Here is a 24618-nt window from a genome sequence, read left to right as displayed (position 1 = left end):
TTTTGATTTCCCTACTTCTACCTCTTAAGTCTGTGAACATTTTAATGCTAATAGGTTGATACGAGAAACATACATTATATTTTTTGAAAGAGGGTATTATAAATTATTTGTGATAAAATGATAACATGTTGAATCTTCTCAGAAATAAATCAAACCTAATGGACAATGTAGTAAATATTGGGTTGTAAAGATATTAGCACCCTCCAGGCTGCCGCACATTTTAACTAGTGTGGTTAATTGCTTTATTGCTGTGGTCATATCAGAAGTTGGAATCAGCTTTATCTCGGTCAGACTTCCAAATGGATTCCGACAATGATACTCATAAATAATGAAAATCAGTTGCTACAATTAGCTGCAAATCAAAGTGTGCTTATCAGAGAGATGTGAACAAGTATCTGAACCAAAAAGTATGTCAAAAGAAGAAGTAAAAGAAGAGAAAAAAAGGAAAAAGGGCCTGTGCGTTGAACAGTGAGAAAGCAGGCAAGCTCACTGAGATGAGACACAGTGTTGTTAGTATGTTAAAATCATTACTGCAGATTGTACTTATGAAAGTAAATCTGAACAAGGTCAGTGTCCACATGAACAGTTAATGGAATTGCTGTGGAAGCGCTTACCCACTGCTATTTATATGTCACTTGTAACACACGGGAGGACTCTAAAACAGGTAGATATTGCCATCATACATGCTGATTTTTCAAAATAAGGATGCAAAATAATTTTTAGAGAGGGAAAAATAAATAAGATCCTTTGCTTTTTGCCTCTATTTTGAGAGGTGCCCACATTCAGAAATGAAAAGAGAAATAAAAGGCCAGTAACAACTCTTTCAGTCTCTACAATGTGGCTCGAAACAATTTCCAAGTGATTGGCTTTTCACACTATTGCCATCTTGATGCAAAAAATCTATGAGGTGAAGGAAGCAGAAAACTGTAATCTTTGTTACCCAGGTATGTAAACACAGTTCACTTTGCAACTAAAAACACAACACATCATCCCTATGAATTGATATATGTATCCCAAACTCCATAAATACTTCCCTCCATTGACTTCCCTCTGAAGTCAATGTCTTACAATGATTGAAAATTCTCCAGGGCTGCTTCTGAAATGAAGCTACGATGCAAGCACCACAGCAGGAATCCCTGTTAGATTTCTTTACTGAATTAAAAAGTTTTAGTTTCCCCTAGGAGAGAAAACTAAACTTGGCCTCAGTTGGACCCAGGTTAAAGCCACTCACTAGCTCTGTTTAAGTCACTTTACACTCTATTTTTTCATCTTTCAGGGCTGTCCTGACTTGGCTTAGGAGATGGTTTATGTAAATGTCACTCACACAAAAAAGGGCTAAATGAAAAAAATCGCTTAAAAAATAAATACCCAGCCGGGCACAGTGGCTCACGCCTGTAATCCCAGAACTCTGGGAGGCCAAGGTGGGCAGATCGCGAGGTCAGGAGATCGAGACCATCCTGGCTAACACAGCGAAACCACATCTCTACTAAAAATACCAAAAAAATTAGCCGGGCGTGGTGGCGGGCACCTGTAGTCCCAGCTACTCGGGAGGCTGAGGCAGGAGAATGGCATGAATCCGGGAGGCGGAGCTTGCAGTGAGTTGAGATCGCGCCACTGCACTCCAGCCTGGGCGACAGAGCGAGACTCTGTCTCAATAAATAAATAAATAAATAAGTACCTTGACAAACGTAATTAATAATCACAGAGAAGTGTATAGTTTGAGAGTAGGGAGAGGATCATTTTCAACTCATTTTCAAATAGCGACACCACCACCAAAGTTGAGTTTTACTTAAGTAATTGCCTTTATTCAAAAATATCCCTACTCCAGACCTCCCTCAGTGCTTCACATTCTATTATTGTCAATTCTCCTCAATGGTTAAGAAATTCTTATTTTTAGGATCCCTTATTTTAATGCAAACATGCCTGGAAAGATCTAACCTTAAACTAGAATAAATTAGTCTATTCCATTATTTCTTGCAATCTAGCAGTGTTTAGCAAGATAGGCTGCGCTTATGGAAAACATCTGCAGTTTTGACCAGTGCAGGGAAGATGGAGAGAAGAGAGCTCCCTGACTGGGAGAAGCGGTCGATGTGGAGGAGGGCGGGAGGGCTGGGCTGGGCTGGGCTGGGCTTGTAGTGGGGAGGGTTTTATGGCAGTGCAGAGAAGTGGGAAGAGGCAGGACAAGGCAACTGAGATGCCCCTGGGGCCAGGCTGAATACTGGACAATACTGCGTAAAGTCAGCTTTGGCTTCAAGGAACAATACTTTATTCCCATTTTCCATGTTTTCTTTACATTGGAAAAGCCATGTTCTTTGCAGTAGTTCTAACATTGCTTCAATTTCTTTCTTTGCCTTTTACAGTCTTTATATTAATTCTGCTTGGCCAAAACTGGCAAAATAAGTATTTATCTCCTGCACATTGAATTTTGGTAACCTCGATCAGCAGAGCCAACAAGAGTTTCCCATTACAATTTGAAACAGGACCAAAACAATAAATTGTAGCAAGAACAAAGTACACCTGAGGATGGAATTCACTGTGATTAAAAGGCAAGGTTAGCTTGGATTATATTAGGCATTTTTGTTTTATGACACTCATAAATGTGAAAATCTAGAAAAGGAAAACTGAATAAACACAACCTAGGTGGGTTGCATCATTTTTTTTAGGTTCATGTTTTAAAAAACGAGTGAGGGTATTTGATAAAGTAGAAAGGATGGCATAAGGACAAATATTTCAAATGAGGTTGGCACATAGCACAGCTCCCTCTTTAATAAAAGAAGGGGATTGGGAAAATGGGTTAGATATTTTTCTTTTTCTCATAGAAATTTGTTCTATTTGTCTATAACCTAGTTGGAGCAGTGAGGGATTTTTCAAAGCCGCAATCAGAGTGATGTTCACCAATGGGTAACACATCTACTGCCTCTTGTATGAGAAATAGATTCTACCCGAGGGACTAGTCTCAGAGGTACACAGGATGACGAAAGCACCCCATGGGGAAGGCATTCTCTCCTCACTAATGTCTGGATTTCTCTAATGTCTAGATTTGGCTTTCTCTCCTTCTCTCTCAGTCTCTTGCTTGTTTGTTCCTTTAAAAAAAATAAACAGTTTTACTGAAACATAACTCACATACCACAAAATGCACCCACTTAAAGTGTACACTTTAATGGTTTTCAGTATATTCACAGAGTTCTGCAACTATGGGCACAATTAATTTTAGAACATTTTTATCACCCCAAAAAGACACCTCATACCAATTATCAGCTACCTTCTATTTTCCCCTCACCCCTCCCACCCCCAGCCCTAGGCAACCACTCATCTACTTCCCATCCTGAACATTTCAAATAAAGAAGATCCACAATATGTGGTCTTGTGTGACTGGCTTCTTTCACTTAGAATAATATTTTCAAAGTTCTTCCATGTCATAGCATGCATCAGTACTCCATTCCTGTTTACGGCTGAATAATATTCCACTGTATGGACACACCATCGTTTATCCATTCATCAGTTAATGGACATTTGAGTTATCTCTATTTTTTTGACTATTATGAGAATGCTTCTAGGAACATTCCCGTACAAGTTTTCATGTGTACATATGTCTTCATTTTTCTTGAGCAGATCCCTAGGAGAGGAACTGCTGGGGTATATGGTAACTCTGTAGTGAACCTTTTGAGGAACTGCCGGACTGTTTTCCACACTGACTGCAGTGTTTTATATTCCCACTAGCAGTGTATGAGGGTTTTAATTCTGCACATCCTCACGAACACTTGTTATCATCTATTGGTTCTCTTTTATACCACACTTTACGTGGGACTTGGAGTTTGCAATGAGGGCTTAAAATATAGGTCATTGGTATTGAAATTTAGAGGGCAAACAAGAATCATTGTTCCCCTGAAAAGCAGCTGATTCTGTGAGTCTGCTATGCAAATTTATTATTATTTTATTCTATCATTTTTCTTTCCCTTCTATTATGCTGCTTTCATTCCATCTAAAATATTTTTCTATTAAAATCAGAAATATTATTCAGCATAGAAAATCTACCTTTGGAATTACATCCTACAGAAATAAAATCACCTGATCTTAAATATACAGAATGTTTAATTAAACAAGTTGTTTACTACAGCATTGTCGCAAAATTTTAAATAACCCAAATGTTGGCCAGAAAGAGAATGGCTGGAAAAGTTGCATGCCCATGCTGTGGAACACTGTGGTTAGCATAAAGAATGAGCTGGACCCATGTCTTCAGATCTGCAGGGAAGCTCATTTGTATATATTTTAAGTAGAAAAAAAAATGCAAATTGTAGAATTGTGTATATAGTATAATCCCACTTTTGGAAATTAAGGAAGAGGACCCACAGGTTATATAAGTTGAATCTGAATAAAGGTGAGGAAGGAGATATATAACTGTTATAATGGGTCATTTAGAAAAGGTCGTAAATGAAGGAAATTAGTAATTTTCTATTTTATAGTTTTGAATTTTTACTTCTCATGATAATTATTTCAATAATTTAAAAACATAATAAAGAAAAAATTAAAGCCTATCTTCTTTCTAAAAAACAAATATATTTTCTTGATTTGCTGTTTAATAGCTTCTATTCAATAATTAGAAATTTAATTTATTGCCTCTTCTAGGGGAAGCTCAGTTTTAAAAATCCTTCCTCGTTTATTGTAAAGAAATGAAACTTTGTAAGATACATGGGAGCATTTTCCCCCCCATTTCAATCCTTCCCTTTTTCTTTATCATATATGGATTGTTTTAAAGGAGAATAACCATTCATTTCTCCTACAGTAACCCCAAAATTGAATATGGGAAAAAATGGATGAATAAATATAAATTTAATGCACATAAATAAAACAATCTAAATCTGTCTTTAATTATTTTCCTTGGCTGTTGTGAGCTTGAATGGAATTATTTATTCTCAGGCATGGAGTGACGTTCCTCCATCAGTCAAGCAGAACATAAAACTACAAATCGGGAAAGCATTTCTTATTAGGTGCTTGTTGAATCAGCGGCACCACCATGTTATCCAGAGTTCTCTCTTTTGCTGTATTTGCAAAATGGTAAGAAGATTCCACAACGAAAGAAGTATATGTAATTTTATTTCCAAATGCATATTTTATGGGACACTTCAAACTCTTTAACCTTTTATGTTAAATGTGTCACCATTTGAACAAAATACCCATTCTTGAACATGCAATAGAAATTTCAGCCAGGGTACAAATCTTTATTCATAAGGCCCTGCAAAAGACAAGTTTAAGAAATTAACTTAAAGTCCCACTAAATACCTTAAGGTCCCCACCCCATTTAAACCACTTACTTGATTTATGTATTAATATGTTGTTAATACCCATAACCACATATTGATACCCATGAATTTCCAGAGGACGCTGAAAATGACCACTGTACACCATACTCATAATCTAATTGATTACTCAGAACACAAGTCTAATGGAAGCCATTGCAGGATATCCCCTCAGCAATCATCACAAATGTAGCTTTCAATGGAAATTCCAGGCTGGGCACTAGGGTGAACTTGAGGAGGTGGGTGAGAAAGGGAAACCCTAGGTATATGTGCAAGCTGAGAAGCCAGGACTAGAATGAATGGCCCCAGAAAAGATGCATTTTCTTTAAGATAAAATTTGTGAGGCCCCCAGGGGAGGACGAACATATGGATATTGAATGGAAGGTTTGGTGGCCCAAATAAGAAAAATTAGGTTGTGAGTTGGCTGACGTATTAAGAAAGAGCATGTCTTAGACCTGGAAATGAAGGATTTAATGGGGCAACCATAAAAAAAATTTTTAACAACCATTTGTAATTAAGAAATGACTTTAAAATAGTTCTTTCTTAAAATCAAAAACATTCTGAAAATAAATTTGCTTCTTATTTTTACTTAGAAATGACTTATTTAGAACAATCCAAGGCCCGGCAATGATAGATAATACGCCTGCAATGTATCTGCTGATATCTGATAGTCGAACTGCAGTAGGTATTGGTATAAATACACCTGTGGTTTGGCATAAAGCGGCAGGTGTTTAATAATTGCGACTGAAGCGGCACCGCGGTGAGTCACACTGTGGATCCAAAACGGGCAACCTGGCAAGGAACCAGATACAAGTTGAGCAGTAAGCTGGGGCTCAAGACATCAGACCAATGAAGGCCGAGGCAGGGGGAAAGGATTACCCCCACTGCGTCCTGAGGAGGGCTGTACGCTACATCTATCTCCTCACACCTTCTGGTGGGTAATCCACAAAGCAGGTTGGCTGCCGAGCTTGAAAGAAGCCCTTGCCTACTTAACAGCCAAAATTAGTTAACAATCAGTTAGGCAGGGGAGCTAAAAGAGGGAGCTAAGAGGAAAACCATTAACATGAAACAATGATAAACTAGAGCTATTTAACTTGTGTCTTTAAGTACAGAAATGTAAGGTTGAGTAAACATGACCATCTAAATCCTTTAATCCTGCCGCTGACATTTATAGTGACCGAGAAGGATTAATCATTTTGATCTCTAAATGAATCATTTTAAGCAGTTAATATTTAAAAGTAATAAACTTTGGAGTTGCAGTAATTAGCCCAGTGGATCTGATTAATGTTTCAGGTTTTTGTCTTTTTTCATAAAACTCGATTCTCACAAAAATAAGCTTTCTCAGCACCAGTATTTCAGAAAACATGAAAAGGGGTTTCAGATTCCTTTCGTTTTTGTCTGATGACAGAGGTTAGGGGGAACACTGGGGAAATGAAGAGTTTGGGGTCTAACTGGAAATTCATAGCAGCATTAAGTGCTGAATGGTAGGACCATATGGTCATATTTCTTTTGAAGTCTCGGATCAGTTCCCATTATTCACTATAATGGCATCCAAGACTAAACTAAATCTCAGTCTTTACAATTAAAAGCATTTTCCTCTTGGCTCTCACATCTTCCTCTTTCACAATTTCCAACATGTCTGAATGGTTAATAGATTTTCGTAATGCAAAAAAATACAAATAAATAAAATAAAAATTAGAAGAGTAACAAAAATAATTCATTCCATTTCACATCCAAAGCAGGATAAAATGGTGCAGACATTATTATTTTAATCAAAGGAGTTATTGACACTATTTTTATATCTGTCCAATGCTACCAGTGACATTCTAAAATTATATGTACAACCTTCATGTTATATATTTAAGAAATATGATTTCAATTCTTTTGACCTAGCCAGAACATACAATATAAAGAAACATTTAAAAACTACTTATCATTTTAGTAATATTCTAATAAAACTGGCCCCCCCCCCCAAAAAAAAAAGTAGTCTATATCTAAGAGCTTAAAACAGGCTCTTTTTTATTTGGAAACTGATGAAAATATTTGAAGATCTGGTCCCATGTATGACACAAACTCTTTATTCTCTCAGTACAGTCCTGGATATGTTGTATATGCTATTATCTTAATGGGCAAAATGCCTTTATCCAGCAAAACATTACAGTGCGATGACAGCAGAGGTTGTTTTTGAAAGATTGTGGTTATGGTTCAGTAGAGACAGTGCAACTCTGCTCTTGGCACCAAATCAAATCTCACCCCTGTGGACGCCGGGAAAATACAAACCCAGAACTTTCCATGTTCAACTACAGTTGTTTGAACATGCTGATTTTTGCTTCTGTTGTATTTATTACTATTTAGGTAAATTTCATAGGCAGTGAAATACACAGATCTAAAGTGGATACTTCCGTGAGTTTTAACAAATGTACTCACCATGACCCCAAGCAAGATAAGATCACTCCCACAAAGCTCTCCCGTACCCAGTCAACCCCCACCCAACAGGCAACCACTGTCCTGATTTCTTCTACAGAAGATTAGTTTTGTATGTTCTTGAACCTTATAAAAATGGAGTCATACAGGATGTACTCAGGATCCATTTGCTCGGTGGATCTTTAAGATTCTTCCACATTGTTGCAAGTATCTGTAGATCATTCTTTTGTGTTGCCAACTCATATTCTATTGTATTAACATACAATCGTTATATCCATTATCTTGGTGATTCCAATATGGGCCTATTATGAATAAAGCTGCTATGAATATAAGTTTTTATTTACTTTGGGTAAATACTAAGGAGATGAATTGCTGGGTCCAGGGGGAGATGTTATTTTTAACTTTAGATAAGAAATTGCCCAACAGTTTCCAAAGCAGTTGTGTCATTTTACATAAGAAAGTTTCAGTTGTTCCACATCCTCAATATTTGGTGCTATGGATCTTTTTTAATTTTAGCCATTCTAGAAGATGAATGGTAGTATTTCATTGTGGTTTTAATTTTCACTTCTCTGATGGCTAATGGTGTCGAGCATTTTTCACAGGCTTATTAGTCACTTGTGTCTGTTTTCTGTGATGTTTCTATTAAAAGTTTTTTGCCCATTTTAAAATTTGGTTATTTATCTTTTGCTGTTGATTTGTAGAAGCTCTTTATATATTCTAGAGACAAGTCTCTGTGATAGATAGATACGATAATTTTCTCCCAGATTGTGGCTTTGCTTTTCATTTTCTTAAAAGTAATGTCTGATAAGCAAAATTTTGTGATTTTGATGAAGTCCAATTTATCAATTTTTTTCTTTTATATTTATTCCTCTTAGGATCTTTCTAAGATATCTTTGTCTATCTCACGTTTGTGAGGATATTTAAGAACACATGTAGCTTTTTACTGTGGTTTTCTAATAGAAACTAGAAAGAGAAAAGAGTAGAGTAGAAAAGTGACTGAAATTTGATTGTAGTTTTCTTCTGGACCTAGAACTCACCAGCTGTTGTCTGAGTGAACATTTTAACAAGTTTGAGTCTCTGTCTTCCTCATGTATACAATGCACTCAGAGGCTCTCAAAGATCTCCCAATCATATCAGTTTATGCAGAGGCACAGAAAAGGCAGCATAATGGAACATGGAAAAAAAAAAAAAAAGCAAAGAATAATAGCATCAAGAGTCCAAGGAGAAAAATGGAAAAGAAAAAGTTAAAATTTCCTTTAGCATTGGGGACTTTTGGTTTATATTTCGTCCCTAAAATAAATCAAAAGCACAATGCTATGTTCTGATCTGGCTCCTCCCTTAAACACCGTATCTGAAGTTCATTCTGAATTGAAAACCAAGCCATCAGGGCAGCAGGGACATTAACAAGCTAGATCTGGCCATCTGGAAAGGTGCTTTTCTTCTCCAACCCCCAAAGGGTAGAACCAACCTGCTGCAGTTCCAAAGCAGGAATTATTTTTGGCCTTTGACCTTTTGACTGAAAATCAGAAGGTGTTCCTTCACAGCCTCACTCTCAAATGCAACCTCTGTGAATATTTTGCAGTTTTTTTCTTTCAGTTTTTTGTGTTATTGTTTATTTCACACACTATAATGAGAGCTTCTGTGTAAAGTTTTGAGCACAGCTATTCATGAGTTGCTTTTTTTTTTTTTTTTGGCTTCTTCCTAAGCCAGAACTTCAAAAACTATATAGAAAGTCCTCACTTTAGGAATTTGTTGGGTTTAGAAGTTGGTAAGGATCAGTATGTATTTTCCCACGAAAACAACATGGAGGATGCCAAGACGGAATACACAGGTCTTCTGAGTTATCTGTGTCTGAATGAAGAACTGGATGAATTGTACTCTAGGGCATGGCTTCCATGTGTGAGACTGTCTCTTTGAACAAATGTACCAACGAGGAAGATCCCACCTACAGTAGCCGCTTCCATTGATTTCCTGCTTACCAAGCGGGGAGAAACTTCCCAGGCAAATCCCCTGGATATATGAATGCCCAATGAACGATGCCAGGATAGGGGCTGTATAGTAGGGATGTAGAATTTGGGATTACTACCGCCTTTCCCACACTAATAGGAAAATCCATTCTCCTTTTCACGTTTACTGACCGTGTGAATTTCTCTCTTGTGAATTGTCTATGCATGCCATTTCCCATTGGGCTGTTTATCTTTCTGTTTTCAAACTGTAATAGTCATTCAGTATATTATAGATATAGACATTATATATGTCATAAGAATTATAAACATATTTCCCAATGTAGTGATTTTGTTTCTGCGTATTTTAATTTACATGTAAAAGGTTTTAAATTTTAAAACTAATCATTTAAGTCTATCTTTTCTTCTGGGTTTTCTGTTAGAAAGATTATAATTTTCTATTACAAAATTTCTCCCCTACTCTTGAGTCCCTGGGATGGGCTGTGTAGATTCAAACCACTTTCTTCTTGCCACCTTTATTATAAGGACTGGAAAGCAAAAATGGCAAATGCTTCGTCTTCTTCTTTTTTTTTGAGACAGAGTCTCGCTCTGTCGCCCAGGCTGGAGTGCAGTGGCGCGATCTCGGCTCACTGCAAGCTCCGCCTCCCAGGTTCACGCCATTCTCCTGCCTCAGCCTCCCGAGTAGCTGGGACTACAGGCGCCCGCCACCACGCCCAGCTAATTTTTTGTATTTTTAGTAGAGACGAGGTTTCACCATGTTAGCCAGGATGGTCTCGATCTCCTGAACTCGTGATCCGCCCGCCTCGGCCTCCCAAAGTGCTGGGATTACAGGCGTGAGCCACCACGCCCGGCCGCTTCGTCTTGTTGTGCAGCTAAGTACGGTCACGTATAACAGCTCTGAAAAGAGAGGGGTAGCGAGAAGTCTCAGGGGAGTAAAATGAACTAGTCCAATGTAGAGAAGGCCTTCCTACCTGTGCGTTCATTCTTATTCCAACAGGAATATGAAAGCACAGCTGCCACCTGGGCACCAAGGAGACAAAAGCTACCTGCTAAGAATGACGAAGATGAAAAAGATAGAGAGATGCCTTAATATCTTTAAGCCCTGGCTAGATAGTCTATCTCCGGACTTCTTGTTTTATAAGAAAATGATTCTCTTCAGTTTTTAAGCTGAAGCTTTCTGCTACTCATGGCTCAAGTCATTCCTATCTTACTCAGTCTCCCAAATTAACTTCTAGAATTCTTGCTTTATTTTTTACATTTGTCTTTAATCCATCTTAATTTATTTTTGAATATGCTGAGAGATATGGGTCCAATTTTATATTCTTCCAGATGGATAACCAGTTGTGCCAGCACCATTTATCAAATCCCACTGAATAGAAAAACCTTTTTTTTGTTTTATGTTAAACTTCCCTACATACTAGGATCTATTTCTGAAATTTTTGTCTATTCCATGAATCTACTTGTCTTTATTTATGCCAATATCATATAAACATGATTACAGCAGCTTCATCATACTTTTAAAAATACATATTAAGTCCATTTTGTCCTCACTATTTGACTTTTAAATATGGTTTTGGCTATTTCTAGAAATTTGAAAACATGAATTTTATGATCACTTGAATTTTAAGATAAATTTGAAGATCACTCACTCCAATTAAAATTAACCCTAACCCGCCGGAATTCTATTTGATATCCTTAACTTCTATGCATTAGTTTGGGGAGAATTAATATTCTTATGGTATCATCTTCCCATCCAAAAACACTGATTATTTATTTAGATCCTGTTTTATGTCTTTTTAATAATATTTTATAGGTACCTTCATATTAGGTCACATAGCATGCTTGCAAAATTTATTCCAAAGAATTTTATAGTGTCTGTTGCCTTTGTATAGGATTTTTTTTTCTGACTTCCAAGCAGTAGATATTAATAACAGGTATCAGGCATTATTCTAAACAGTTTACATATATTAACTCATTTTATCCTCAACAAACTACAGCACAATCTATGAATAATGAAAATGGAGGCATAAAGAAATTATGTAACTTGTCCAAAAAAGTTCCTTGGCCAAGATTAGGTAACCTGCCAGTCAGCTAAGGCAAGGCAGACCTGGGATTCACAAACAGGTCATGTGGATTCAGAACCTACACTCTCAACCGTTATACTACATGATCTACACTGTCTATATATTTATTTTGTATTCATCCAAATACCAAATTCACTTCAAATTCTTTTTTTTTAATTTCTAGAGACACATGGTTTTTGTATGCATACAACCATATCTTTAACAGATTTTAACTTTTTCCAAAATATATATCAATTGTTTAATTTTCTTATTACAATTGCTAAAACATATAAAACAATTTTGAATAATAATTGTGAGAATAGGTAAACCTTTCTTATGTTCCTATTTCAATTGAAATGTCCTGGAATCTCACTTTTTAGAATGCAGTTTAGTGTCTTGAATGATCATGTCAAATATTACTACCATATTGAAGTGTTTTTTCTTCTTGTGAGTTTATTTGAATAAAGAATGGTTTCTAAATTTTTTCCAAAACTTGCAAATCATCTGTTGATAAGATCATGTTTTTCCACTTTGATATATTAATCTAATTATGTTAGTAGATTTTTGAACACTGAAAAATCCTTGTATATTCAGCAAGGATTAGTAACCACTTGGTTATTAATTTGGTCTAGCATATTATTCTTTTTATGTATTGCTGGATTCTTAAATGCAAATACTTGTTTTGAATTTTTACACACCTACTGAAAAGGAATTTTGGTAGGTAAAGCAATTTATGTATGATTTCTTTTTTTGTACTATTCTAATCAAGTTTAGTTATTAAGGTTATGCCAACTTCATAACATGAACTTTGATGCCTTCCATCTGTTATGAAGGGTGCTGTTGAATAGATTTTTAAACATTAAACTTAGTTGTACTTTGAAGGTTATGTAAAATGTACCTAGGAACATATCTGGCCTTTGAAATGGTCTCTCTTTTAATCACCTTTCTCATCTTGTCTGAAATAATTGGTGTAGACAAGTTTGCTCCATGTTCTGAAATCTTTTGGGGTTTATCATATTTTCTGAGAAAAAATAAATTCCTCTAGATTTTTCAAATTTATTGCTTGGAATAATAGCACCTCTTAGTTCTTACAGTCTTTTTAGGATGTCTTCTTATTTTTGTTCTCATTATTTCTTAATCAGGATCATAGGTGCTTTCTATTTTATTAGCCTTTTTAAACACTTAGCTGTTTTGTTTGTTTTAAATTTCAGTTATATCTTATGTACCTCTTCCTACTTCCTCTGATTTATTTTCCAGACATTGTACTCTACTCATTTCTTGTCTTTTTTTTTGCTTTTTCCTTTTTTTGAGACAGAGTCTTGCTCTGTCGCCCAGGCTTGAGTGCAGTGGCGCGATCTCGGCTCACTGCAACCTCCACCTCCCAGGTTCAAGCAATTCTCCTGCCCCAGCCTCCCAAGTAGCTGGGATTATAAGCGCACACCACCACACCCAGCTAGTTTTTGTATTTTTAGTAGAGATGGGGATTCTCCGTGAAACTCCTGACTTCAGCTGATCTGCCCACCTCGGCCTCCCAAAGTGCTGGGATTACAGACGTGAGCCACTGTGCCTGGCTTGAACTCATTTCTTAAATATAGAGTACATTCCTATTTTGTTAGTCTTTGTTCTTGATTTCTTCACAATGTTTTTCCTATGATTATGACTTTCACTATCTCCCATACATTTTGGAAGTAGAATTTTCATTGCTCTCGATTGCTTTTTATCATAGTCAAAGGACATCATAATCCAAGGGGCAAAAGTGTTTTTCTTCATTTATGTTTTTGTTATTTATTCCTAATTATATTTTTGTTATTTATTTCTAATTTTACTACATTTTATGAGAAAATGTTTTGGCTTATAAAATCTATTTTCTGAATTTTTAATGTTTCTTTAGATGGCCAAATACATAATCAGTTTCTGCAACTATCCCATAGAAATATAAAAAATTGTATCATTTCTGACAGTTATAAATTTCTGTATATATATCTTAGCTAAAATTTTTGATTAATATTATATAATTGCTGTCTTATTTTTGTCTTTCAGATCTGCCTGATTCTGAAGGAAGTGAATTAAAATATCTCACTACTACCGTGTTTTAACCATCTTTCTTTTTTTAATAGTTTTTGCTTGTAAATTTAGCTACTATATTATTGTTTAATGTATGCATTTTAAGAATGTTCTTCTTCTGCACAGTATGCCTTTTATTACTTACCCAGTGGTCTTTTTTATCCTGTTGAGAGTTTTTAATTACAAATTCCATCTTTCCTGATATTAATACTGCCATTCCTCCTTTCTTTTTGTTTGTATTCACCTAATATATCTTTATTCTCAACCATTTTCTTTACCATTTTAAGTGTATGTCTTATAAATACCAATAACTTTTATGAAACAATTTAGTTGTTTATGTCAAAATGCAGTACATTTATTTATTTTATTTTTTGGAGACAGAGTCTCGCTCTGTCGCCCAGGCTGGAGTGCAGTGGCATTGATCTTGGCTCACCACAACCTCCATCTCACGGGTTCAAACGATTCTTGTGCCTTAGCCTCTTGAGTAGCTGGGACCACAGACTCCTGCCACCACACCTGGCTAACTTGTATTTTCAGTAGAGACCGGGTTTCTGCATGTTGGCCAAGCTGGTCTTGCACTCCCAGCCTCAAGTGATCCATCCACCTCGGCTTCCCAAAGTGCTGGGATTACAGGCGTGAGCCACCGCACCCGGCCAAAATGCAGTACATTTAAATTTTAGGTGATAGGTTAATAGCGTAGATTTGACTCCTTTCATCTTGTTTTTTGATTATTCATGATTTTTCCTGTTGCCTTTTTTTCCTTGGAGCTGTTTTTGCTAAATTGGTCAGACTGCTACTCAATCCCTTTCCTCACTGCTAATTAGGTGGGTCTATTGTCCTCTTTTCACTGTATTAATGATGACCTTCCCGCTCCGGACATTCATATTCAAATATATGTTTCTCATTGTCATATGAATGCAAGATAGCAATTATTTCCCTTCGCTAAAGCTCTATTTCATAACTGTTTCCCAACTCTCCCTCTTCAGATGAGATGAGAATTTGGAACACTTTTACTCTTCTACTTTCCTCCAACTGCTGGATTTTGCTGAGACAGGTAAATGCTTTTAGTTCCAGCCTTCTGTTAAGGTTTCTCTTGTAGTATTTCTGACACATTTCCAGTTGCTCTGCAATCATCGTTTGAGATTTAACTATATACACTGTAGAGTTGCTTTCTCATCATTGCCTCCTCTTCGGAGGTCATGATTCTGATTCAGTTGGTATTTCTTCTTGAGTACTTCCTTAGATGGCGTATGTACACTGTTGACACGGTCTCTGAATCCCAGCATTACGTGTCTTTCATTTACTCTGAGAGATACATGCTGTTGATGGGGTTCAGGACATGCTACCCAAAACATGGCATCTTGGCATTTGAGAAAACAGCAGAAGCAGGAAGGCCACTCTCACCTTCCCCTTGCCCTTCTCCCCTGAAGCAGGACATAAGATCCTCATCCAAGAGATGCCCTCCCTATACGAGAAGGAAGCAACATCCGTATCTCTGAAGACACAAGGACACAGAGAAGAATCTGAATGAACAGGCCTTGCCCAGTTCCTCCCAGTTAATCACCATTCAGTCCCTGTGTCCAATCATACTTCTCCGTGACTGTCCACTCTTCCTCCAACCTCGCACAAAAATGCACAAGTTTACCCGTTTCTTTGGGCATTCATTTCCTTATGAAGGTTCTTGTGTCTCCCAAAACTTACATTATATGAATTTGTGTGCATTTCTCTTGTTAATCTGTCTTTTGTTATAGGGGCCTTAGTCATGAACCTAGTGACGCGTGGCAAAAGAAATCTTTCCTCTCCTACAGTATCTTCTCTGCAAATAAGATCCCTGGGTTGCATTTTTTTTTTCTCTCAGTAGGTGTTATTCCACTGTTTTTAAGCTTTTATTGTTGCAGATGATAAATTCATTATTGGTGTTATTTATTTTTAGTAAGTAAAAAAAAGCAACCTGCCTTTTCTCTGTGGAACCTTGTAAACTCTCTTTATCCTTGAAGTTAAAGGATTTTTCTAGAATGTGCCTCAGTTTGTGTGTGTGCATTCTGTTGTCTTCTTAATTTTATCTGAAATTCTCTTTTCTGTTTTGAGTTGTTTCTTCTACCTGGTCTTCAAAACCATTAACCTCTCTTCTTCAACTAATCTGTTGCCATTTTTAGTTTGTAAACTACGATTTTAATTTTTTCTCCAGCATTTGGTGGCCATTGTTTGTTTTGTTGTTTTTGCTTTTTTGTTGTTATCGTTCTGGGATTTCCGCACATGGTTTAGTTACAATATTTTATTTTGGTTATTGTGGTTCAGGTTGTCTTCTCATATCTCCATTGTTCATTTTCATTATAAGCTTCGTAATCTATCTCTTTTGCATCTTATCCCACTTCCTGAATTCTGGGTGCCATTAAATTTGTTGTTTTCCTGAGGTGCTTTAAGAAAGAGCAGGAAATCGTGTTAGATTCTTGGCACCAACATCTCAACTGTTTGGTTTTCTTAGACGGCATTCTTGCCATATCAGAGGGAGAAATGCATCTGTTCAGGCTTCCCCAGCTCCTGAGGGGCCAAGGAAACCAGCTGCTCCCACAAGGCAACATTTGCCCAAGTGGGGGCCATGGGAGGGGCAGGCCAGCCTCTCTCTGGAACCACCAGGCCACAGCATTCTTCTTGGCCTTCGCATTAGGGCTTCACCCCATTCCACGCTCTCTTCTGGCACAAAGCAGAAAACACCTGCACCAGCTTGGTCCTTCAGGATCCTAACAGAGTTGCAGATGTCATGTGTACCCTCGATCACTGCTCAGCTCACAGGAGGTAGCGAGTCCGCTGGGAGATGAGTGGGTGAGCCCTCATTCAAGCCACCATCATGCCAGGATCCAAGATACATATTTACAGAACATTCAGACTGCTCCTCTAATGTCCTTTTGTTTCCTCACAAGGGTTATCCTTGGTAAGAGGCAGGTGTAGCATCTGGAATGTTTGCATACAAGATGGGCTAGCACTGAGGATACAGCCCTTAAGGGAGGTCCGGCAGTGGGGAATCAAGGCTTGTGGGAGCTACTTTCCCTCCTCTTTCTTTCCTCTCCCCAGTGGAATACCCCAGACTACACTCGAATTGGCCTTGAGCCAGCAAGGGCAGGAGGTGAGAAACAGAAGCCATGCTTCTGGGGCCTGGGGGTGCTCAGCACTACTGATGATGGTAAGAATGAAGAGACAGCATGGCCCAAAGAGGGGAGTTTCTGGGAGTGGAGCCACGCTGTCAGCAAAGACCAGAGATGAGGCACACGTAGAAATCAATCGGTGCCTGTCGCTGTCAATCTGCCTTCCTTCTTCCTTCCCTTCTTTGCAAATTTATTTTCTATTTTAATTTCAGTAATGTACAAACATAGATATCATGGCGTTTTTCAAATTTAAAAACAGAGTCCTGGCCGGGCGCAGTGGCTTACGCCCGTAATCCTAGCACTTTGAGAGGCCGAGGTGGGCGGATCACCTGAGGTCGGGAGTTCGAGACCAGCCTGGCCAACATGGTGAAGCCCCCATCTCTACTAAAATTATAAAAATTAGCTGGGCGTAGTGGCAGGCGCCTGTAATTCCAGCTACTCGGGAAGCTGAGGCAGGAGACTCGCTTGAACCCAGGAGGCAGAGGTTGCAGTGAGCCGAGATCGTGCCATTTCACTCCAGCCTGGGCGACAGAGTGAGACTCCGTCTCAAAAACAAAAACAAAAAACAGAGTCCTTCCTCTCCATTGCCATTCTACAAATAAAGAATAAGTGGTAGTCTTCAAACGTTAAAATTCTTAAATTCACAACCCCAACACTGATTATTGACTAACTCTTATATACTTCGGGTTAGGGCCCCAAAGTGGTTCTATTCAGGCTTATGATTCAGTGGAACAAATGTATTCTTACTTCCAGACATCATCTCTTTTCAAGGTTCACCCTCACGGGCAGCGTTCCTTGTTGGAATTGATAAGTGTTTGGTCAAGAATACTACAGGCAATGTGCATAGCCCAGAGAGCTGCAGCAGAGAAAAAAATGTTCTTTTATTTTACCACTTCTCCAAAAGCTGTGGGATGATCCTATGCAGCTGTTTCATAAGAAATTTGTCTGAGACCTGATGGGATAAATTTTCTTCAAAGATTAATAAAAGAAAATAGCATCTAAGAACGCAAAACAACCATTGCCACCCTAACCTCATCCTCACCTACAGCAAAAGCTCCACAGCTGTTCAAAGAGCAACTATTCCCATCACCAACAAACTACATGAAGAGATTTAAAAAGAGAAAGAGATCAATGTGAGATCCCGTCAAATTACACAATGACTGTGAAGATGAAATGATCCCCAGCATTATGCTACCTAAATATAACATGTAATTAACAGTTGTCACCTGCCAGTCAGTAAGGCCATACAAAACCATTAAATTCAAGTCTGATAATTAGACATAAAATTGGTCAATTAAACATATAAAAACATCATATTTCACGATTTGAATTCTCCATATAATCACACCAACAGAAACCCTGCTTGTCCCTTTCTCCAGCCAAAGCCGCATTTCCCTGTGTCATTCAAGGAGTAAATGGATACGGGACTGATCGGCTGTTTTAAAACTCCATGGACAAAAAAAGCTAAATTAGCATGACTCTTTGGAATTGTTTCAATGATATTTGGCTACTATGAATATTTTTAATCTTTCATTTTTATTACCTATATGATGTCAGGAGCTGTGGCAGGAAGCACATTTTGTCAATTAAATAATTAATCCCATAGCATAATAGTCCGTGAGGAAAAATTGACATTTGTCAGGTTCAAAGAAAATGAAAGCCTGGAAGGATTTTTCATTATGCTTGCTCAAGAAACACATAATCTGATAGCAGACTTTCTTTACTCATTTCTCTCCTATACCTACCACTCCCGCTACAAATACTCTCCATATCAGACCACAGGAAGGAGAAAGTATCCGCAACGCCACCTCACACTCGTCCTCATTCACCCAATTACAGAATCACATCAATTTTATTTCCTAAATATGCCTACGGTTTGCGCACACCTCACTATCCACACCATGAACATTCTAATTCAAAATGAACTAAAATGGGCTGGGCGTGGTGGCCACGCCTGTTATTTCAGCACTTAGGGAGGCCCAAGTAAGAGGACTGCTTGAGGCCAGGAGCTTGAAACCAGTCTGAGGAACAAGTGAGACCCTGTCTCTATTAAAAAAAATGTCTTTAAAATTAGCCCGGCATGATGGTGGTGTGCACTTGTGATCCCAGCTACTCAGGAGGCTGAGGCAGGAGGACTTTTTGAGCCCAGGAGCTGTAGGCTGCAGTGAGCTATAACTGCCCCACTGCAGTCTGGCTTCGGCAACAGACTGACAGCTTGTCACTAAATAAATAAATAAGTTAATTAATTAATAATAATGATAATAGACTTAAAAAATTGACTCCAATAAACCAAAGGGTGATATTTTACTGAGTTGCCTGTTTTCCACTGTGGCAACTGCACAGAGATTAGGAGCCAGGCCAGAGCCAGGCAAGCCTGGGCTCAAGTTCCAGCTGAGTTCTCAGGAGCCGTGGGGTCTCCAGCCTCTCCAAACCTCATACGTCTCAATCTGTGAAAAGACTATGCTACCGGGACCCACCTCACCAGGGGACTGCACACACCTGCCTAGCGCGCTGACCAGCACGCAGTAGGGTGGCAGCATTAGCTGTGACTAGCAGTCCATCCCATTTACGTTTCTACAAAGTTCGGATTCATACACATCAGGTGACCTGCAGCACCATCACACACTGCACGTGCGCTTCTCCATTCACTTCTGCTCTCCAACAAGGCCTCCCTGGCCGCCTGGCGCACTTTCTCTTTCCTCTGCCCCTTTGTATTCTGCAGTCCTTGGCTTGGAAGGAGTGAGGAATAATACTCTTTGGCCCCCTGTGAACTTCCGTTTCAGGGCTTCTACAAATGCTACCGCCAGGTTGTCAACAACAGTCTGCACTGGATCAAGGCTGCCTAGGAGGAGAACAGTTCAGTGCGCTATTTTTAACCTGTGTAGGCATCATCTGTGCTATGCTTGCCTGGGGTGGAGATGACCCCCAATGCATCTTGCCACATGTGCTGCCGTTTCCTTCGAATAATATTCCACAATGTGGAGTTTGGGTTTTTTTTTCTTTTCTTTTTTTATTTTTTCCAGCAGGGCACTAAAGAGTTATTTTTGATACAAAAAGCAAGACTTCACATTCGGTGGAGATTGCATGCATTTCTACACTACTTACTATTTTTTAAATTGTTGAAAAAATGTACACTGATAATCTATTTCAGCTGTGCAGACAATATGAAAAAATGGGTTTAAAATTACAATACATTGTACAATCAACTAAGAGTACACACCTCAAATATGTTTTGTATCTCCCCTGAAAAACGGATTAAAAATGTTAAGCTATTTTGTCCCTTTTCATAAAATTTGATACCAGTAATTAGCAAGGCATGCTTTAGGGTATAAAAATCTCTCCTTAGCAAATCAAATGAGTTTTCTTTGATGTAAACTGGCTTGGGTGAGTGAACACTATTTTAATCTAGTTGGAATGGCTCTTTGCACAATGCAGGGAAGAAAAGAACCATGGAAAATTTTCCAACTTTTGAACGATTTATTGCATTATTACTTTTTCTTAAATGTGTTCCTGCCCAATATCAAACTGTTAGTCACACTGTCTGTATGGTGATTGGAAAAGAATGAATATATTCTTTATTATTAAAGTTTAATTTATTTTTCCTCATTTCCAGATTAAATTAGCTAAGGAATGCTAAGTTATATGTAAATTATATGCACATTAGAAATGTAAGAGGATTTTATTTTTATTAGTAATCTTGCCCACATCTCAAGACTGTATTAGAAGAAACAAAATATAACTAGGTATGTCTAATAAAAAATAACCTACTGTCTTAAGAGTAGAAATGGGTAGGTTTAGGATAGTGAAGTAAAGTTACAGGAGTCAGGATTCCACTGGGAGCGTCCTCAGGCCAAAAACAGTGTAAAAATGCTCAACAGATATACGCCAATGACCAAGCCCTAGTGGATTACATTGTGGGAAACGAGGAAGTGTTAAGATATAAACTTAATTTACTAGGTTGCCTGGGAGAAAGACAATGGAACCTTTCCATGGCAGGCTTTTGTGTGAATCAGACAGAGGCAAAGAGCAGGGCTGCTTGGGTCCTGAGATGATCTGGGATAATAAGCCACACTTTCTTGTGAGGGAAAGATGGGTTTCTTCACCAACAGCTCCTGTTCTCCTTGTAACCGGTTCTAGCCACAGACACAATATCTGTGAGCACCTTCATTCAACTAAAAGGGAGCCCCAGAGACTGGAGTTTCAAGTTTACACAAGTTTGCACAAACGCTTGGGCCACGTGCAGAATCCTAAACCTCACGTATAGCAGGTGAGGCTTTGGAATTCCCCACGTGTCAGTGCCTGTGCCTGGGGGGCCAATGTGCCCACTGGTGGCTTTCTGCCTCTCCTCTGGAATACTGTGTGATCATCTAATATCTCAAAATCGGAATCAGCAGATGGAACACCAAAGTCAGAAAACAGACATGTCACCTTGAGGGGAAAATCATGACACCTACAAGTTAGCAACATGTGAGCACTGCCTTATTTTACTAGGAGTTACCCACCTTGTCTAGTGAACTCGTCTGCTTCTCTGTGAACCAAATCCTTCACTCTGTTGCCGTAAAGCAGCCGCGAGGAATCATGATCAAAAGCTTTCAATGTCTCGCTGGAACTGTAGGACTTCTGTGTGGGTACCCGACACTCCTCATTGTCTGCGGACGAATTTGTGTAGCGCCGTTCTTTCTCTCGTCTGCTCTTGGTCAGGGAGCAATAAGGCCTGCGTTCTTTCACATCCATACTTCATTCCTTCTGTGTGCACATCAGTCCTGCTGGTTACAACTTAGGCTCAGGGTTCGAGTCTCATTGGCCTCTCTGTAAAGATACAAGGTTTGCATGATGTCAGCATGACATTCACCTAAAAACTGGCTACTCTATCCTTCTCAATCTGGGATGGTAGGAAACAATAGCATTGCTTATCTAGGAAACTTGCTTTCAACAAGAAATTAATATTTCTGAAATCAGTGTAAAATATATTGTATCACCAAGAGGTGAAGCACGCTTTCTGCTGGTGAGTGCTATGAGTGTTTATTGAAGTTACTATATCTGATTTTCCCCATAAATACAAAAAATAATTGTAAGCTCTCACTCAAATTTGACTACAGAAGCCAGCTAAAAATTGGCTTCAATAGTTTGTTAAATTTTCCACAATGGAAAAGTTAGAATGGCTTTTTCTCTTTATAGCATTTCTCCATTCAAAATAAATTCCCTTTCTTTTTCTTATAAACGTATACTATTTTTTTCTTTTTCAGTGTATTTTAAAGAGCAGCAGCAAATTGGGAAATTCTTGCCACTGAAACTTTGTCAAATGCATTGAACTTTTTAAAAAATATATCTTACAAAGCCTCTTTCTTCAGAGGGCACAATTTTCATGTTTTAAGAACTCAAATGTCTTGAACTGTGGAAAAAGCTGGTCCTCCTTCCCGTACCATTCTGCTTAAAATGCATTTTCCTCTCTAGCAAATGAATTTAATCAGCGCTATCCTGATATTTAAGGTAATTCAAGTGGCTAATTTGATGGGGGGAGTTTCCTGCAACTGCACGAATAAGCGAGGCAAATGGTGTTTCTCTGCTTAAAAACTCTCTATTTCCTGAATTTGCTGAACTGACAGTGGAAAGGCTGGGTGGAAAAAGTCTGCCGGCAAAAGACTGGGGCCTTCAGGAGGGAGAGCGGCCCAGGGCTAATCCGCATCTCAAATGGTCCTCCTTTGTCTTTATTCCTTCTCATGTTGTCTCTCCTTTTAATCTGAAGGACCCTGAAGGCTTTATCCTCAGCCCTTAGTGTTTTCCTCCCACCCCACTAAATTCACTTTTTGGTAAATTCACTTTTTCTTTGAGTGATTCCATGGTCAACTTGAAATCAATGGTTCCCAACTGGCCCCAGGCCTTCTCCTTGGTTCCTGTAGTATCCTTTGGACCGTGACTGCTATTGAGATAGTAATTTCCTCACTTCCAAAAAAAAGTGAGTCCCTCTCTCAAAGAATCAGTGTCTCTGGTCTCAGTCTGGGTCTCTCTGTCTCTGTCTCTGTCTGTCTCTCTCTTTCTCTCTGTCTCCCCCACTCTCTCCAGCATGCACTATCAGTATGCACATCACACAGCTCATTAATGTGCTTCCTACTTGGAGCCTTGTGGCTGACTCTCCCCCATGTCAACTCAGCTTATCCTGGAGTTGTCAACAATTCTTGATCCTTTCGGTTGTAACATGACAAATGTACCCCTCACTTTCCAAGTTTTGCCTTCCGTCAGCTACAAGAAGAGTGGCAAGACTCCCTGGGCTGGAATAATCACAGAGCTCCAGAGCCCAGACCTGGGAAGGTGTGGAGTGTTCCTCCCTGCTATGTCTTCAACCAGATTATACCCTCCTCTCTCCATGCTGCCACTGAAGGGTTCCCTTGTGGGGTTCCATATTTCTCTGCTTCCAAATACCGATATTGCTACCAGATACCGAGCTATTCAAACTAGTTGCTAATATTTTAGTTTAGTCTTGGAATATATCTTGATTTCTCTACCTTTGTCTTCTTTTCCATGAATTTGATTTTTATTTTAAAAAACAATTTTTCACTGATCCCTCTGATTCATTACTCCATTATTATACACAAATTCTTTCAATACTCTTAAGAGAAACTGAATTTCTCATATTGTACCTTTCCTTTCAAACTTAAATTGAAATAATAAACAATTTCAAGGTATGGTGACAGATTATTTTTATACAAAAGGATTAAAACAACAACACACCAATTCACTCTTTTTATTCCAACAAAGAGAAGTATTTTTTTTAATTTAATTTTTTTTTTTAGATGGAATCTCACTCTGTTGCCCAGGCTGGAGTGCAGTGGTGCGATCTTGGCTCACTGCAACCACTGCCTCCTGGGTTCAAGTGATTCTCCTGCCTCAGCCTCTCAAGTAACTGGGACTACAGGAGCTCATCACCACATCAGGCTACTTTTTTGTATTTTTAATAGAGATGGGGTTTCACCATGTTAGCCAGGATGGCCTCCATCTCCTGACGTCGTGATCGGCCCGCTTCAGCCTCCCAAAGTGCTGGGATTACAAGCATGAGCCACCATTCCCAGCCAAGAGAAGTTATTTTATTATTATTATTACTATTATTTTGAGACAGTCTTGCTCTGTTGCCCAGGCTGGAGTGCAGTGGCACAATCTTGGCTTGCTGCAACATTTGCCTCCCAGGTTCAAGCAATTCTCCTGCCTCAGCCTCCCGAGTAGCTGGAATTACAGGTACCTGCCACCACGCCCAGCTAATTTTTGTATTTTTAGTAGAGATGGGGTTTCACCATGTTGGTGAGGCTGGTCTAGAACTCCTGACCTCAGGTGATCCACCTGCCTTGGCCTCTCAAAGTGCTGGGATTACAGGCGTGAGCCACTGTGCCCAGCCCCAAGAAGTTATTTTAGATGAATATTTACTGGATGACTACTATGTGTTAGGCTATCTTCTAGGTGCTGAGGACAAAGAGTGGATAAATGTTCCTGTCCTTATGAGGCATACATTTAGTCAGGGAAACAGGTACATTCTTTCTGACAGAGTGAATAAATAGGTCTAAGTTCCAGGGAAATTTTGTTTCCAAATCGTCTTGATCTTTTTGGAGGGAAGGCCCTATAGACAGAAAACTAAATGATCATTAAAAAGCTTTTCATTGATCAGAAAAATATA

The 24618-nt window shown here is 38.6% G+C and overlaps 1 protein-coding gene across 5 annotated transcripts in view; it reads right to left on the bottom strand.

Annotated features, from left to right (window-relative positions):
- The window catches only part of TENM3 (teneurin transmembrane protein 3), a 2305387-nt gene that overhangs the window by 447432 nt on the left and 1833337 nt on the right, over positions 1 to 24618 (bottom strand). For all 5 annotated transcript variants that reach the window (XM_055276480.2, XM_063638465.1, XM_063638466.1 and 2 more), the window contains one exon: positions 21458 to 21764. In XM_055276480.2, coding sequence (XP_055132455.1) covers positions 21458 to 21689 — 232 coding nt within the window. In that variant the 5' untranslated portion in view covers positions 21690 to 21764. The remainder of the gene's footprint in view (positions 1 to 21457; positions 21765 to 24618) is intronic.

The sequence above is a fragment of the Symphalangus syndactylus genome, chromosome 4, assembly GCF_028878055.3.
Source record: "Symphalangus syndactylus isolate Jambi chromosome 4, NHGRI_mSymSyn1-v2.1_pri, whole genome shotgun sequence".
NCBI lineage: Eukaryota > Metazoa > Chordata > Mammalia > Primates > Hylobatidae > Symphalangus > Symphalangus syndactylus.
This window is presented reverse-complemented; position numbering and strand designations above follow the sequence as displayed.